The 19,534-nt window shown below is 39.1% G+C and overlaps 1 protein-coding gene across 1 annotated transcript; it reads left to right on the top strand.

Moving 5' to 3' along the window:
• Window positions 1-12,971: 12,971 nt before the first annotated feature.
• OR2W1 (olfactory receptor family 2 subfamily W member 1) lies at window positions 12,972-13,913 on the top strand. The gene is given in 1 exon segment (NM_001389044.1): window positions 12,972-13,913. A coding segment is annotated over 1 exon segment (942 nt).
• Window positions 13,914-19,534: the final 5,621 nt, after the last annotated feature.

The following is a 19,534-nucleotide window of genomic DNA, read 5'->3' as shown; positions in this document are numbered from 1 at the left end:
CTTGCAAGAAGTTACTATGGCCGAGTTCAAAAAGGGTGTTGCCTGTATTCTTCTCTAGGATTTTGATGGAATCTTGTCTCACATTAAGATCTTTCATCCATTTTGAGTTTATCATTGTGTATGGTGAAAGAGAGTGGTCTAGTTTCATTCTTCTGCATGTGGATGTCCAATTTTCCCAGCACCATTTATTGAAGAGACTGTCTTTCTTCCAATGGATAGTCTTTCCTCCTTTATCGAATATTAGTTGCCCATAAAGTTCAGGGTCCACTTCTGGGTTCTCTATTCTGTTCCATTGATCTATGTGTCTGTTTTTGTGCCAGTACCACACTGTCTTGATGACCACAGCTTTGTAGTACAACCTGAAATCTGGCATTGTGATGCCCCCAGATATGGTTTTCTTTTTTAAAATTCCCCTGGCTATTCGGGGTCTTTTCTGATTCCACACAAATCTTAAAATAATTTGTTCTAACTCTCTGAAGAAAGTCCATGGTATTTTGATAGGGATTGCATTAAACGTGTATATTGCCCTGGCTAACATTGACATTTTCACAATATTAATTCTGCCAATCCATGAGCATGGAATATTTTTCCATCTCTTGGTGTCTTCCTCAATTTCTTTCAGAAGTGTTCTATAGTTTTGAGGGTATAGATCCTTTACATCTTTGGTTAGGTTTATTCCTAGGTATCTTATGCTTTTGGGTGCAATTGTAAATGGGATTGACTCCTTAATTTCTCTTTCTTCAGTCTCATTGTTAGTGTATAGAAATGCCACTGACTTCTGGGCATTGATTTTGTATCCTGCCACGCTACCGAATTGCTGTATGAGCTCTAGCAATCTTGGGGTGGAGGCTTTTGGGTTTTCTATGTAGAGTATCATGTCATCGGCGAAGAGGGAGAGTTTGACTTCTTCTTTGCCAATTTGAATGCTTTTAATGTCTTTTTGTTGTCTGATTGCTGAGGCTAGGACTTCCAGTACTATGTTGAACAGCAGTGGTGAGAGTGGACATCCCTGTCTTGTTCCTGATCTTAGGGGAAAGGCTCCCAGTGCTTCCCCATTGAGAATGAGATTTGCTGTGGGCTTTTCATAGATGGCTTTTAAGATGTCGAGGAATGTTCCCTCTATCCCTACACTCTGAAGAGTTTTGATCAGGAATGGATGCTGTATTTTGTCAAATGCTTTCTCTGCATCTAATGAGAGGATCATATGGTTCCTGGTTTTTCTCTTGCTGATATGATGCATCACATTGATTGTTTTACGAGTGTTGAACCAGCCTTGTGTCCCAGGGATAAATCCTACTTGGTCATGGTGAATAATTTTCTTAATGTACTGTTGGATCCTATTGGCCAGTATCTTGTTGAGAATTTTTGCATCCATGTTCATCAGGGATATTGGTCTGTAATTCTCCTTTTTGATGGGGTCTTTGTCTGGTTTTGGAATTAAGGTGATGCTGGCCTCATAGAACGAATTTGGAAGTACTCCATCTCTTTCTATCTTTCCAAACAGCTTTAGTAGGATAGGTATGGTTTCTTCTTTAAACGTTTGATAGAATTCCCCTGGGAAGCCATCTGGCCCTGGACTCTTGTGTCTTGGGATGTTTTTGATGACTGCTTCAATTTCCTCCCTGGTTATTGGCCTGTTCAGGTTTTCTATTTCTTCCTGTTCCAGTTTTGGTAGTTTGTGGCTTTCCAGGAATGCGTCCATTTCTTCTAGATTGCCTAATTTATTGGCGTATAGCTGTTCATAATATGTTTTTAAAATCGTTTGTATTTCCTTGGTGTTGGTAGTGATCTCTCCTTTCTCATTCATGATTTTATTAATTTGAGTCTTCTCTCTCTTCTTTTTTATAAGGCTGGCTAATGGTTTATCTATCTTATTAATTCTTTCAAAGAACAAACTCCTGGTTCTGTTGAACTGTTCCACAGTTCTTCTGGTCTCGATTTAGTTGAGTTCTGCTCGAATCTTTATTAACTCCCTTCTTCTCTTGGGTGTAGGATCTATTTGCTGTTTTTTCTCTAGCTCCTTTATGTGTAAGGTTAGCTTTTGTATTTGAGTTCTTTCCAGTTTTTGAATGGATGCTTGTATTGCGATGTATTTCCCCCTTAGGACTGCTTTTGCTGCATCCCAAAGATTTTAGATGGTTGTATCTTCATTCTCATTAGTTTCCATGAATTGTTTTAATTCTTCCTTAATTTCCTCGTTGACCCTTTCATCTTTTAGCAGGATGGTCCTTAACCTCCACGTGTTTGAGGTCCTTCCAAACTTCTTGTTGTGATTTAGTTCTAATTTCAAGGCATTATGGTCTGAGAATATGCAGGGGACGATCCCAATCTTTTGGTATCGGTTCAAACCCGATTTGTGACCCAATATGTGGTCTATTCTGGAGAAAGTTCCATGTGCACTTGAGAAGAATGTGTATTCAGTTGAGTTTGGATGTAAAGTTCTGTAGATATCTGTGAAATCCATCTGGTCCAGTGTATCATTTAAAGCTCTCGTTTCTTTGGAGATGTGCTTAGAAGACCTATTGAGTATAGAAAGAGCTAGATTGAAGTCACCAAGTATAAGTGTATTATTATCTAAGTATTTCTTCACTTTGGTTAATAATTGATTTATATATTTGGCAGCTCCCACATTCGGGGCATATATATTGAGGATTGTTAAGTCCTCTTGTTGGATAGATCCTTTAAGTATGATATAGTGTCCCTCTTCATCTCTCACTAAGTCTTTGGGGTAAATTTTAGTTTATCTGATATAAGGATGGCTACCCCTGCTTTCTTTTGAGGACCATTCGAATGGTAAATGGTTCTCCAACCTTTTATTTTCAGGCTGTAGGTGTCCTTCTGTCTAAAATGAGTCTCTTGTAGACAGAAAATAGATGGGTCCTGCTTTTTTATCCAGTCTGAAACCCTGCACCTTTTGATGGGGTCATTAAGCCCATTCACATTCAGAGTTACTATTGAGAGATATGAATTTAGTGTCATCATGATAACTATTCAGTCCTTGTTTTTGTGGAATGTTCCACTGAACTTCTTCTTAAAGGGGAATTTTAAGAGTCCCCCTTAAAATTTCTTGCAGAGCTGGATTGGAGGTCACATATTATTTTAGTTGCTGCCTGTCTTGGAAGCTCTTTATTTCTCCTTCCATTTTGAATGAGAGCCTTGCTGGATAAAGTATTCTTGGTTGCATGTTCTTCTCATTTATGACCCTGAATATATCCTGCCAGCCCTTTCTGGCCTGCCAGGTCTCTGTGGAGAGGTCTGCTGTTACCCTAATCCTCCTCCCCATAAAGGTCAGGGATTTCTTGTCTCTTGCTGCTTTAAGGATCTTCTCTTTATCTTTGGAATTTGCAAGCTTCACTATTAAATGTCGAGGTGTTGAACGGTTTTTATTGATTTTAGGGGGGGATGTCTCTATTTCCTGGATCTGAATGCCTGTTTCCCTTCCCAGATTAGGAAAGTTTTCAGCTAGAATTTGTTCAAATACATATTCTGGCCCTCTGTCCCTTTCGGCGCCCTCGGGAACACCAATTAAACGTACGTTTTTCTTCCTCAGGCTGTTGTTTATTTCCCTTAATCTATCTTCATGGTCTTTTAATTGTTTGTCTCTTTTTTCCTCAGTTTCCCTCTTTGGCATCAACTTGTCTTCTATGTCACTCACTGGTTCTTCCACCTCGTTAACCCTCGTCGTTAGGACTTCTAGTTTGGATTGCATCTCATTCAATTGATTTTTAATTTCTGCCTGATTAGCTCTAAATTCTGCAGTCATGAAGTCTCTTGAGTCCTTTATGCTTTTTTCTAGAGCCACCAGTAGCTGTATAATAGTGCTTCTGAATTGGCTTTCTGACATTGAATTGTAATCCAGATTTTGTAACTCTGTGGGAGAGAGGACTGTTTCTGATTCTTTCTTTTGAGGTGAGGTTTTCCTTCTAGTCAGTTTGCTCAGTGCAGAGTGGCCAAAAGCAAGTTATATTGGGAAAAGGAGAAAAAGAGAGGAGAGAAAGAAGGAAAGAAAAGAGAAAGAGAAAAAAGGAAGAAAAAAACCAAAAAAAAGAAGAAAAAGAGAAAGAAAAAGAAAGGAGAAAAAAGGGGGGGTGGGGGAAGGAAACAAATCAAAAAGCAAAACAAAAAAAAAAAAAAGAAAGAAAAAAAGAAAAAAAAAAGAACCACCGGGGAGTATCTTCTGATTTTGTGTACTTTTAGTTCCTTGGCTTCCCCTGGAAGTTGTCAGTCAGTCTAGCTGGTGTTCTGGGGGAGGGGCCTGTTGTGCTGATTTTCAGGTGTTAGCAGTTGGGGGAGCTGCCATGCCCCTGCCTGGTGCAGGGCTCAGTGCGGGTTGTTTACCCCGTGAGGCCCCAGGAGCAACAGCCCTTTTGGCGGGGCAGCTCTGGAAACCTGGATTCAGCCCCCGCAGGAACCCCGGAGGTCTCCGTCTGCAGGGCCTGGAGGCTCCGGGGCGGGGCCGCTGATCTACTCAGCTGGGGCAGGAGCATCCTTGCTGTCCTGGGCCCTCCCGGCCTCTGCCTGTCCCGGGGGGAGGCTGGATCCTGGGCTGTGTCCCGGCGCCCAGTGCTCCGGAGCCTGCGCTTTTGGATTCGCGCTCCTGCCCCGCAGCCCCCTCCGTGGAGCCGCTCCTGAGCCCCTCTGAGCTGCTCCGGGTCCCCCCGCCCGCGCTGCAGCCCTTAGGGAGCTCGGCGCACTCTCCCGGGGCGCAGGTGCCTGTTAGTGTCCCCGGAAGCCCGAGGGCATCCCTGCCCTCCTGGGTCCTGCTCCACCTCCCTGCGGGCGCCTTTCCGTCCGGGAACCTTGGTGAAGCTCCTGCTTCTCCGGGACGGGGCTCTCCTGTCTCCTGGGCACTCACCCCGGCCTCAGCCCAGCTCCTTGCAGGGCCCCTCCCCCTTGGATGCCTTTGTTCTTTATTTCAACCCCCCACCCGTCTTCCTACCTTGATAGAAGCTCGAACTCTTCTCACTTTAGCATTCCAGCTGTTCTCTCTTTAAATCTCAGGCCGAATTCATAGATTTTCAGGATAATTTGAAGGTTACCTAGGTAATTTGGTGTGGACAGGTGATTTGGGGACCCTACTCTTCCTCCATCTTGCCCCTCCTACTCCACCCCGATGTTTCTAGCAGCAATGTCCACCATAGCCAAACTGTGGAAGGAGCCTCAGTGTCCATCGAAAGATGAATGGATAAAGAAGATGTGGTTCATGTATACAATGGAATATTACTCAGCCATTAGAAATGACAAACACCCACCATTTGCTTCAACATGGATGGAACTGGAGGGTATTATGCTGAGTGAAATAAGTCAATCGGAGAAGGACAAACATTATATGGTCTCATTCATTTGGCGAATATAAAAATAGTGAAAGGGTATATAAGGGAAGGGAGAAGAAGTGTGTGGGAAGTATCAGAAAGGGAGACAGAACATAAAGACTCCTAACTCTGGGAAATGAACTAGGGGTGGTGGAAGGGGAGGAGGGCGGGGGGTCGGGGTGAATGGGTGACGGGCACTGAGGGGAGCACTTGACAGGATGAGCACTGGGTGTTATTCTGTAAGTTGGCAAATTGAACACCAATAAAAAATGAATTTATTATAAAAAAATAATAACTTTAAAATATCAATTTTGGGTGAAAAAATTAAACATAAATTGCATTATGATTATGGGAAGAACAAAATATTCTTATTCATTTATTTATGCTAACAGCTTATATATAAATAAACAAATAGCATGCAACTGGAAATATATGCAAAGGCACATGTGTGCACACATACACCCAAAAATGAGTATTCACACTGTGAGCTAAGCTAAAGGTCTTAATCCTGACTGAGAAGTGAAATAGGATCCTCCAGTGATGGCATGCTACCAACAATATGTGAGACTAGAACTAAGTTTGCATGACCAAAGTGAAATTACAGAGTTAAAGAAAACTACAGAGGGAACAAGAGGAAAGAAGAAGGGTGTTTAGAGCAGGAGAGAGGACAGGAACCAATGGCGATGCTCAGGAACTCCAGGGTATGAAGCCTGAACAATAGCATAGAAGAACAGTTTTCACAAAATTTCATGTGGTTTAGATCTTAAAAGCCATCTATGAAAAGGCCACAAAATATCATTCTCAATGGGGAAGCACTGGGAGCCTTTCCCCTAAGATCAGGAACAAGACAGGGATGTCTACTCTCAATACTGGTATTCAACATAGTACTAGAAGTCCTAGCCTCAGCAAACAGACAAGAAAAAGACATTAAAGGCATTTAAATTGGCAAAGAAGAAGTCAAACTCTCCCTCTTCGCTGATGACATGATACTCTACATAAAAAACCCAAAAGACTCCACACTGAGATTGCTAGAACTCATTCATCAGTTCGGCAGTGTGGCAGGATACAAAATCAATGCCCAGAAATCAGTGGCATGTATATACACTAACAATGAGACTGAAGAAAGAGAAATTAAGGAGTCAATCCCATTTACAACTGCACCCAAAAGCATAAGATACCTAGGAATAAACCTGACTAAAGAGGTGAAGGATCTATACCCTAAAACCTATAGAACACTTCTGAAAGAAATTGAGGAAGACACAAAGAGATGGAAAAATATTCCATGCTCACGGATTGAGAGAATTAATATTGTGAAAATGTCAATGTTACCCAGGGAAATTTACACGTTTAATGCACTCCCTATCAAAATACCATGGACTTTCTTCAGAGAGTCGGAACAAATTATTTTAAGATTTGTGTGGAATCAGAAAAGACCCCGAATAGCCAGGGGAATTTTAAAAAAGAAAACCCTAGCTGGGGGCATCACAATGCCAGATTTCAGGTTGTACTACAAAGCTGTGGTCATCAAGACGGTGTGGTACTGGCACAAAAACAGACACATAGATCAATGGAACAGAATAGAGAACCCAGAAGCGGACCCTCAACTTTATGGTCAACTAATATTTGACAAAGGAGGAAAGACTATCCACTGGAAGAAAGACAGCCTCTTCAGTAAATGGTGCTGGGAAAATTGGACATCCACATGCAGAAGAATGAAAAATAGACCATTCTCTTACATCATACACAAAGATAAACTCAAAATGGATGAAAGATCTTAATGTGAGACAAGATTCCATCAAAATCCTAGAGGAGAACACAGGCAACACCCTTTTTGAACTTGGCCACAGTAACTTCTTGCAAGATACATCCATGAAGGCAAGGAAAACAAAAGCAAAAATGAACTCTTGGGACTTCATCAAGATAAGAAGGTTTTGCACAGCAAAAGAAACAGTCAACAAAACTAAAAGACAACCTACAGAAGGGGAGAAGATATTTGCAAATGACGTATCAGATAAAGGGCTAGTTTCCAAGATCTATAAAGAACTTCTTAAACTCAACTTAATTTCAATTGGATTGAAACAAACAATCCAATCATGAAATGGGCAAAAGACATGAAGAGAAATCTCACAAAGGAAGACATAGACATGGCCAACATGCACATGAGAAAATGCTCTGCATCACTTGCCATCAGGGAAATACAAATCAAAACCACAATGTGATACCACCTCATACCAGTGAGAATGGGGAAAATTAACAAGGCAGGAAACCACAAATGTTGGAAAGGATGTGGAGAAAAGGAACCTTCTTAAACTGTTGGTGGGAATGTGAACTGGTGCAGCCACTCTGGAAAAACTGTGTGGAGTTTCCTCAAAGAGTTAAAAATAGAGCTACCCTACAACCCAGCAACTGTACTACTGTGTATTTACCCCAAAGATAGAGATGTAGTGAAAAGCCGGGACAGCTGCACCCCACTGTTCATAGCAGCAATGTCCACAATAGCCAAACTGTGGAAGGAGCCTCGGTGTCCATCAAAAGATGAATGGATAAAGAAGATGTGGTTTATGTATACAATGGAATATTACTCAGCCATTAGAAAGGATGAATACCCACCATTTGCTTCGACATGGATTGAAGTGGAGGGTATTATGCTGAGTGAAGTAAGTCAATCAGAGAAGGACGTATATGATTTCACTCATACAGGGAATATAAAAAATAGTGAAAGGGATTATAGGGGAAGGAAAGAATATGAGTGGGAAAAATCAGTGAGGGTGACAGGAACATGAAAGACTAGTAACTCTGGAAATGAACAAGGGGTGGTGGAAGGGGAGGTGTGCTGGTGGCTGGGGTGACTGGGTGATGGGCACTTAGGGGGGCACTTGATCGGGATGAGCACTGGGTGTTAAACTATATGTTGGCAAATCGAACTCGAATTAAAAAATATGCAAAAATAAATAAATAAAGTCAGAACACCTAGTAAGAATCTGTGACAGGTTCCATCCACTTATGTGAAGTCAAACGGTCACGAATGAGGATTCCTGTCCAGAATCAGTTCCTTGAGCTCCTTGGGAACAGAAAAGTCTCTGGTGCATTGCTGGGAAGATGAAAAGTAGCTACATTTCTGAATGCAAATACTTGACTTTTCCACACGTTGTGGGCTCCTCACTACTCAAGAAGCAGTATATCAGAGGAAATCTCTCTGGATTACAGTAATGTTAATCTTTAATATCTCTTGGAAAAAAGTGTGCCTGGGTTGGTGAAAATTCTTGTAGGAAAGCAAAAGAAAAAAAAACTTAGACTTTATAGACTGATTCTTCTGGCTTTCTTCTAGAATACTTGGCATAAATATATATTGTAAGTCTCTGCAGAGAAAGTATTTTTATCTTTAATGTGAAAGATTAAATATACTTTTCATTATGAGAGGAGAACATGAACCTGTTTCTTGATTTGTTATTCCAGACATTTTGATCCAGCAGAAATATGAGAGGTAAATGTAGATTAAATTGGAAACGAAGAACTAAAATACAATATTTTATTCATGAGACTGGAGCTGGGAAGGAATCAGATATTTTTGGTCTGTCTCTAAATCTCATAATGTGCATGAAAAATTATTTGTAGACTTCCCATGTCAGGCTTTTAATAGCCATAAGAAGGATTATTTTTCCTTCCTGAATTAATCTTTGAAGGCTGTAATGATGATGGAATAGTTAAGTAATTAACAACATGACACTGACTTTAATTTTAAAGGAATTTTCATTTTTGTTTTCATATAATTTTAACTGAAATTTGACTTAATGAGAAGGTACTATTATTATACACATCAATTTGTCTGTCAATAAATAAATATTAAGTATGTATTCAGCCCCCCTGCCCAAATATTACATACCTCTACTGGTGTGTGACAGTGTGTAATACGATAGTCAGAGTGTTTACTTTTCTTTTATGCATATTGGTCAATGGCAGAATCTAGGCTCAAATTGTAAATCTTTAAAAGCTAGCTCTGAGGAAATCAACAAATGACTCTCTCAAAACAACTATTTTAACCAGTATATGTAGTTGGTCTTCTACACAGTCTACTTTTGAATCACAGCCAGTTTGAAGTAATTTCTCATAATGTCCAAGAAACATAATTGAAATGGCATAACATCAAAAAGCATAACATTTTGTACTATATCTACACAGAGAAAGAGAGAACTAGAGAGAGATTCACCAGTTCGATATTTAACTGTCATTTTTCAATCATGTATTTTCTCTTAGTTATTTTTAATAGGAGCTTTCTGGATGTTACTTTGGCTTCAGGTGGTAAAAAGTTGTCATTTTATACTTAGTGAGAGGAAACTATAGAGGACTACTGACAATCTGTTCAATCGTTAAAAATTTGGGCAGTTCTGATGTTCTTATGCATGTCTGTAGGAACTCTATGTGTATCACCCTACTGAATAAGGCTAAAATAATTATTCCTTAGAATAGAAACCAATGTCTTAAATTACTTTTCATCAAACTTAATAAATCTTGTTACTATATAGATTTAATCACAGATATTTTCCATTGGTCTGAACCTTTTATCATCCCATCCGCGAAACTTCAAAAACACTAGCGTAAGCTCTTAATGTATAAAAGATTATTTTAAAAATTCCTAAAACCCTAAGTGATTTTTCACCATTATTCATACTATGACTTTTTTCTTTTATTCAAAAATTACGTATAAATAGAGAGGATAAGGTAGAGGATAGATGAGATGATAGGCAAGTACACAGCTAGATGGATACATAGATACACAGATACATGGAAAGATAGGTATTGGGGGAAATGCTTTAGGTGTCATGGATCGAGTGCAGAGCAATGGATACCAGACCCACTTTCTTAAAGTTTACAGACTGCCATAAGGGGCTGTTAAAAAAAAAAACTTTTACCGAAAGAGTACATGATTATAATTGGTTCTTTTTCATTGTTCAAGTTTTTATTTAAATTTCAGTTAGTTAACATATAGTGCAATATTAGTTTCAACTTAAATATTCAAAACTTCCATACACCACTTGGTTCTCACAAGTTCACTCTAAATCCCCTTTACTCATTTCTCACATCCCACCCACCTCCTCTGTAGTAACTAACAATTTGCTCTTTATAGTTAAGAGTCAGTTTCCTGGTTTTCCTCTCTTTACCCCACCTCTTCACCCCTGTTGAATTCATTTGTTTTGTTTCTTAAATTCCATATATGAGTGAAATCATATAGTATTCTCTTTCTCTGGCTGACTTATTTTGCTTAGCATAATACTCTCTAGCTCCATCCATGTTGTTGCAAATGGCAAAACTTAATCCTTTTTATGGCTGAGTAATATTCCATTACACATATAATGTGCATTATATATTTATAATATTCCATTATATATATTCCATTATATGCACACACACACAAAAACACACACACAAAACATATTTTCCATATCCATTCATCAACTGATGGACATTTGGCTCTTTTAATGATAAGGCTATTGTTGATAATCCTGCTATAAATATCAGGATATATGTATCTCTTCAAGTTAGTGTTTCTGTATCCTTTGGGTAAATACTGCCTAGCGTAATTGCTGAATCATATGGTAGTTCCATTTTTAACTTTTTCAGGAGCCTCCACACTGTTTTCCAGAGTGGCCGTGCTAGTTTGCATTCCCACTAACAGTGTCAGAGGCTTTTCCATTCTCCAAATCCTTGCCAACTTCTGCTGTTTCCTGTATGTTAATTTTAGAAATACTGACCACTGTGAGGTATCTAATTGTAATTTTGGTTTTCTCTAATGATAAGTGATGATGAGAATCTTTTCCTGTGTCTGATAGCCATCTGGATGTCGTCTAGGGCAAAATGTCTATGCATGTTTCTCTCCACTTTTTTACTGGATTATTTGTGTTTTAGGTATTGAGTTTTATAAGTTCTCTATGTATTTTGGATATTACCCTTATCAGATATGTCGTTTGCAAATATCTTCTCTCGTGTCATAGGTTGCCTTTTAATTCTAATTATCATTTCCTGCACCATGCAAAAGCTTTTTATTTTGATGGAATCATAATAATTAATTTTTACTTTTGTTCCCTTGCCACAGGAGATATATCTACTAAGATGCTATGGCTGATGTCAAAGAGGTAAATGGCTGTGTTCTCCTCCAAGATTTTAGTGGTTTCCTAACTCACATTTAGGTCTTTGATCCATATTGAATTTACTTTGTGTCTGGTGTAAGAAAGTGATCCAGTTTCATTCTTTTGCATGATGCTGTCCAGTTTCCCAAACCAATTGTTGAAGACACTCTCTTGTTCCCGTTGTATATTCTCTTCTGTTTTGTTGGAGATTAATTGACACTATAGTTGTGAGTTGTTTCTGGGTTTTCTATTTTGCATTACTAAGTATTTATGTGAAGGATACAAAAATACTAATTTGAAGGAATACATGCACCTCAATGTTTATAGCAGCATTATCAATGATAGCTAAATTATGGAAACAGCCCAAATGTCCATTGACTGATGAATGGATAAAGATGTGGTGTATATATTTGAAATGACATGGATGGAGCTAGAGAGTATTATCCTAAGCAAAGTAAGTCAGGGATAGAAAAACAAATGCCATATGATTTCACTCATATATGGATTTTAAGAAATAACAAATGAACATTAGGAAAAACTACCAGAGAGGCAAACCAAGAAACAGACTCTTAACTAGAGAGAACAACTGATGGTTACCGGAAGGGTGGTGGACAGGAGGATGAATTGATGAGTGATGGGGATTAAGTAGCTCACTTGTGATGAGCACTGGGTGTTTTATGGAATAATAAATCACTAAATTCTACACATAAGCTAATATTACACTGTATATTAGCTAACTATATTTTTTAAACAATGAAAAAAATTTTGAAGAATGAATGAAGTCAGCATAAGGATTGAAGACAGTTGCCAAAATCTAGCAAGAGAGTGGTTTGGATTTTGGGTAGAGATTGTGGAAGCTCTTTAAAAGTGAGAGGATAGTTAAAACATAATTTGCATTCAAATTTACCAGTTTGCGTGATAAGTTAGGTATTGGAATGAGAGAGATAGATAAAGGTGATAAGGATAAATGTCATATCTTCTACATAAGAAACTGGGATGTCAACAGTGCTAATCACGAAGATATGAAAAAAGAGGAACACTCTTTTACTCATTCTGACATTAGCAAAATAATTACATTCTTTAGGTGAATTTAATGACCAAGTAAAAGAGTCTTTTCACTATATCAAGCCTGGAAGATTTGTAGAGAATCAAAGGGTCGCATCATTTTAGAACCAGGTCTATTCCAAACTTCCAAACTTATATGTGAGAAATTTCAGACCTTGAGTTTAAGAGTAAACTCACCAAACTCACTTAGATAAAAATATATTATGAAACTCATCACTATAAAAGATCTACAACAAATACCAAATTACTTGGCTGTAATTCTTTTGCCCATTATTTTTAAATTATTAACATAAATTGTATCCTTTTTAAAATTTTGTATTTAAATTATATAGTCTGTATTGACAGATTTCTCCTCTTCTTTCTCCCTCTCTTCTTCTTGCTCCTTCTGCTCCTCTTCCTCATTGTCTTCATCCCCGTATTCCTTCACCTCCTGCTCTTCTCATTCTAGGATTTGAGCATTAGGTGGACTATGGACCAAAACAATTATACTTCTCTACACGGTTTTGTTTTACTTGGTTTCTCTGACTATCCCAAACTGGAGATGGTGCTATCAGGAGTTGTCACTGTCTTTTACTTCATTACATGGGTGGGTAACACAGCCATCATCATTGCATCTCTCCTGGATTCCTGTCTCCATACACCAATGTATTTTTTCCTCAGGAATTTATCTTTCCTGGATCTATGCTTCACAACCAGCATCATCCCTCAGATGCTGGTTAACTTGTGGGGACCTGACAAGACCATTAGCTATATAGGCTGTGTCATTCAACTCTATATTTATATGTGGTTGGGTTCCACCGAATGCCTCCTCCTAGCTGTTATGTCCTATGATCGCTTCACAGCTATCTGTAAGCCTTTGCATTATTTGATAATCATGAACCCACATTTCTGTCTCAAGATAATAATCACAGTCTGGAGCATTAGTTTGGCCAATTCGGTAGCATTGTGTACACTCACCCTGAATTTGCCTCGATGTGGAAACAACCTTCTGGACCATTTCCTGTGTGAGTTGCCAGCTATAGTCAAAATAGCTTGTATAGACACTACAACAGTTGAAATGTCTGTTTTTGCTTTAGGCATTGTCTTTGTCCTTACACCCCTCAGCCTTATTCTTCTATCCTATGGCTACATTGCCAAAGCTGTGCTGAGAATAAAGTCAAAAGCAGGCCGAAAAAAATCAATGAATACTTGTGGATCTCATCTCACTGTTGTGTCCATCTTCTATGGAACTATAATCTACATGTACCTACAACCAGGTAACAGTGCCTCCTTAGACCAGGGCAAGTTCCTCACCCTCTTTTACACGATCATCACTCCAAGTCTGAATCCTCTCATTTATACCCTACGGAATAAGGACATGAAGAATGCATTGAGGAAGCTGGTAAGAGTTGACATGAATCTACAAAATTGAAGAGGAACCAGATATCACAGAAAAATATTACCCTGGATAAGTAATGAAATATGTTTTCTAATTGTCTTTTTTTCATTCGAGTGTAATTAACACACGTGTTACATTAGTTTCATGTGCACAATAGAATGATTCAACAACTGTATACATTTATCAATGTTCAACACGATAAGTGTACTTTTTTTTGATAAGTGTACTCTTAATCCCCTTTATCTCATCCATCAACCCACCCACCTTCCCTCTGGCAACCACTAGTTTGTTCTCTAGGGATTTTTTTTTTTGGATTGTTCATTTGTTTTGTTTCCTAAATTCCACAAAGTGTGTGAAATCATGGTATTTCTCTTTCCTGACTGACTTAGTTCACTCAGCATTATACCCCTAGATCTATCCATGTTGTGTTCAATGGCAATATTTTGTTCTTCTTTGGCTGAGTAATATTTCATTATATATATATATTATATACATAGATGTATATATAATATATATTATATATTATAAATCATAATATATATTATATATATACATCATGGTTTTTTAATCTATTCATCTATCAGTGGTCACTTGGGTTGCTTCCATATCTTGACTATTATAAGTAAGGCTGCAAAAAACATACAGGTGCATAATATTTTCATATTAGTTACTTTATTTGTTTTATTTGGGTAACCCAGCAGTGGAATTACTGGATCATACGGTAGTGCTATTTTTAATTTTTCAAGGAAACTCTATAGTCTTTTCAACAGTGGTGCACCAATTTGTATCCTACCAACAGAGCATAAGGATAGTAAGTTTTTGACATTAGCCATAGATACATTTTTCTAAATATATATATACTCTGACAAAGGAAAAATTAAACTATTAGGACTACACCAAAATAAAATTGTTTTGCAAAACAAGGAAACCATCCACAAGACAAAAATTCAGCAGAAGATATTTGCAATTGATATATCCAATAAGGGGTTCATATCCAAAAAATATAAAGATCATATGACTCAACACCAAAATAAACAAACAATCCAATTTAAAAATGGGCAGAAGGGCAGCCCAGGTGACTCAGTGGTTTAGCGCCAACTTCAGCCCAGGGTGTGGTCCTGGGGACCTGGGATCGAGTCCCATGTCAGGCTCCCTGCATGGAGCCTGCTTCTCTCTCTGACTGTGTGCCTCTTTCTCTCTCTCTATGTCTCTCATTAATAAATAAATAAAATCATTTAAAAAACAAAAATAAAAATGGGCAGAGGATCTGAATAGACATTTTTATGAAGAAGATATACAGATGGTCAACAAGTACATGAAAAGATTCTCAAGATGACTAATCATCAGGGAAATGCAAATTAAAATACCAATAAAAATATCACTTTATATCATTCAGAATGGCTAAAATAAAAAACAGAAGAAGTAACAAGTGTTGGCAAAGATGTGGAGGAAAAGGAACCCTATTGCACTATTGGTGTGAATCTGTGTTTATTTCTGCTGAAGCAACTAATCCCTGGACCATAGACACAATTAATAGAATAGTTTCTGTATATAAACATTCTATGTATGCAAAGAATACTACAACCATCCTATTTAGCTCTATTATGACTCTAATAATTGGCATACCTTCAGAGAAAATAACTTCCTAAGAATTTTTATTTTTGTTTGTAATATAACACAGAGGATGTAAACAAGAGGATATAAACTTGAATGCATTTAATTCACCCTAAAGGCCCACAAAAACTTTTGATGATCTAGTTTTCTATTTTATATGCAAATTCTTGGATCTTCAGAAATATAGACTTGGATAACTGGATTCATATACAGTATGGTGGGATCCCTGGGTGGCGCAGCGGTTTGGCGCCTGCCTTTGGCCCAGGGCGCGATCCTGGAGACCCGGGATCGAATCCCACGTCGGGCTCCCAGTGCATGGAGCCTGCTTCTCCCTCTGCCTGTGTCTCTGCCTCATTCTCTCTCTCTCTCTCTGTGACTATCACAAATAAATAAAAATTAAAAAAAATTAAAAAGATTAAAATGAGTATTAGAGGGGAATCCAAGACGGCAGCATAGTAAGAGGAGCCCAGGTTCCTCTGGTCCCATGAACACAGCTAGATAACTATCACTTCCAGCTAAATACCCCCAATATTGACCTGAGGACTGAGAGAACAAACTCTACAACTAGAGGGAGAGCAAGGCCACATTGACAAAGGTAGGAAGTGTGGAGACGTGATCTGGAGAAGAAACAAAGAATGAGGATGCAGAGAGCAAGGAGGCTTGGTCATGCAGAAGAGAAGAGAGAGAGAGGAACATAGGGAAATACACAAGGAGAACATTTCCCCAAGGCCTTTAGCTTGGAAAATGAGAGGGGTTGATTTTCATGAGTACTTGAAACCTGTGGCCCTTAAAGCCTAGAGTTTTAAAGGTGGAAAGACAAGGTTGGGATAGAGCCCTGAGGGCACTGTGCTGCTCTTGGTGAGAAGGCAGGCAAACAACCCTGGGGAAGAAGGCATGGATAAAAGTGTCCTGAAGAATGCCTGGGGTACACAGTGGGGACATGCAGGCAAGTTGAGAGACACCTTTCCAAGAACAGGGGAGCTGAACAGTGCCATTCCCCTTCCCCACCCTTCAGCATAAACACAGAGCCATCTGTGGGAGGCAGGACAGTGGCTGCCCCACTGGCTTACACTAAGCAAGACCCCTCGCACTCTGGCAGGACTCCTCTTCTCAATCAAGCTTGCCTGCAGTCCTAGACCCAGTGGGCCACTTCCCCCAGAAGACTATCCAAGGCCCTTGTGCACACCACATCTCTAAATCCTGGAGTTTTAAAGGTCATCAGGCATGGCTGGGATAGAGTCAAGAGGGCAGTGTGCTGCTGCTGTAGAGAAGACAAACAATCCAGGTGCAGACAGCATAGAAATGACAATCTGAAAATCATCTGGGACACACAGGGGAGACATAATTCTCTATTCTAGGGGTGCTTCCCTGAGAGAGAGCATTTAGGGAGATGCCTTTCCAGGAACAAAGGAGCTGGCCAGTGCCATTTCCTTCCCCCATCCCTCAGCATAAACACAGAACCATCCATGGGAATCAAGGCAGTACTGCCACTGGCTACCTAACTTGCCTCACCAAGCCCTACTCCTTGTACTGTACTGAGATGGCCCTACTCAGTCAAGCATGCCTCAGCCCCAGCATGGCAGGTCCCCTCCCCCAGGATATCAGCAAAAACTTTTACCCTCAACACATCTGCAGAACAGAGACTTTCACAGGGCATTAGTTCTGGTGGAGTTGATGTCAGGTCTCTCTCAAAAGCAGACCAAAGTATACCTACTTAAAACTCACCAGATTAGGCCAGGGTCCAAACACTGGCAATAGCAGTCAAGGAGAGCCTTTTCACCTGACTGGCCTGAAAGATAGAGCACCCTGTGCAGAAGTGAAGCACAGGCAGCACATACGGAAACACCATCTGACACAGGCTCTCAATGTCACATTACCTCTTCTTCATGAAGTCATTACTTTTGGGAGGAAGAGACAACTGGTTTTTCTAACACAGAGAAGATGCATAGACATTTTTTTTACCACAAGATTTTATTTATTTATTATTATTTTTATAAATTTATTTTTTATTGGTGTTCAATTTGCCAACATATGGAACTGGAAGGTATTATGCTGAGTGAAATAAGTCAATCAGAGAAGGACAAACATTATATGGTCTCATTCATTTGGGGTATATAAAAAATAGTGAAAGGGAATAAAGATGCATAGACTTATAAAGAATGCTAAGACACAGGAACGTACACCAAAATGAAAAAACAAGATAAGGCCATGACCAGATTCTAAGTGAAACAGATACAAATAACATGTCTGATGAAGAATTTAAAGCAACAATCATAATCAACACATTGGGCTTGAGAGAAAAATGAAAGACCCTTTTGGTAAGATAAGGGTCTTTACCACAAACATAAAAGAGTTAAAAAAAGAATCAATCAGAGATGAAGAATGCAATAAATGAAATTTGAAACAGGTTTGATGAAATGAATAGCAAGCTGGAAGAAGCAGAAGAATGAATCAGTGGTGTGGAAGACAAGATACTGGGAAATAATAAAGCTGAACAAAAGAGAAAAAGAATAATTAAAGATCATGAGAATAAACTTAGGGGATTCAATGACTCCAACAAATGTAATAACATACATATTAGAGGAGACCCTGAAGCAGAGAGACTAAAGAGAGCAGAAAACTTATTTCAGGAAAACTGTGTGGAGGTTCCTCAAAGAGTTAAAAATAGATCTGCCCTATGACCCAGCAAAATGCACTGCTGGGGATTTACCCCAAAGATACAGATGCAGTGAAAACCCACGACACCTGCACCCCAATGTTTATAGCAGCAATGTCCACAATAGCCAAACTGTGGAAGGAAACTTCGTGTCCATTGACAGATGAATAGATAAATAAGATGTGGTAAACATATACAACAGAATATTACTCAGCCATTAGAAACGATGAATACCCACTATTTGCTTCAATGTGAATGGAAATGGAGGGTATTATGCTGAGTGAAGTAAGTCAATCGGAGAAGGACAAACATTATATGGTTTCACTCATATGGGGAATATAAAAAATAGTGAAAGCTATCATAGGGGAAAGGAGAGAAAATGAGTGTGGGAAAAATCAGTGAGACTGACAAAACATGAAAGACTCCTAACTCTGGGAAATGACCAAGGAGTAGTGGAAGGGGAGGTGGGGGGGATGAGGTGACTGGGTGATGGGCACTGAGGTGGGCACTTGATGGGATGAGCACTGGGTGTTATACTATATGTTGGCAAATTGAACTCAAATAAAAAAAAACATGAAAAAAAAAGAATGAATGAATGAATAGCAGAAAACTTCCCCAATCTGGGAAAAGAAACAGATATCCAAATACAGGACATACAAATACAGGAGGCACAGAGAACTCCCATTAAAATAACAAAAGCAGGCCAAAACCAAGACATATTCTCCCAATACTTCATTTTTGCTTTTGTTTCTTTTGCCTTCATGGATGTACCTTGCAAGAAGTTACTGTGGCCAAGTTCAAAAGGGTGTTGCATGTGTTCTCCTCTAGGATTTTTTTTTAAATTTTTATTTATTTATGATAGTCACACAGAGAGAGAGAGAGGCAGAGACACAGGCAGAGGGAGAAGCAGGCTCCATGCACCGGGAGCCCGATATGGGATTCGATCCCGGGTCTCCAGGATCACGCCCCGGGCCAAAGGCAGGCGCCAAACCGCTGCGCCACCCAGGGATCCCATCCTCTAGGATTTTGATGGAATCTTGTCTCACATTTAGATATTTCATCCATTTTGAGTTTATCTATGTGTATGGTGTAAGAGGCATGTTCCCTCTATCCCTACACTCTGAAGAGTTTTGATCAGGAATGGATGCTGTATTTTGTCAAATAATAAATATTTTCTCTGCATCTAATGAGAGGATCATATGGTTCTTGGTTTTTCTCTTGCTGGTATGATGAATCACATTGATTGTTTTACGAGTGTTGAACCAGCCCTGTGTCCCGGGGATAAATCCTACTTGGTCATGGTGAATAATTTTCTTAATGTACTGTTGGATCCTATTGGCTAGTATCTTGTTGAGAATTTTTGCATCCATGTTCATCAGGGATA

This window comes from Canis lupus, chromosome 35, assembly GCF_011100685.1.
Source record: "Canis lupus familiaris isolate Mischka breed German Shepherd chromosome 35, alternate assembly UU_Cfam_GSD_1.0, whole genome shotgun sequence".
In the NCBI taxonomy this organism is placed as follows: domain Eukaryota; kingdom Metazoa; phylum Chordata; class Mammalia; order Carnivora; family Canidae; genus Canis; species Canis lupus.
Note: the sequence above shows the minus strand (reverse complement) of the source record. Positions and strands in the feature narration are given on the sequence as shown.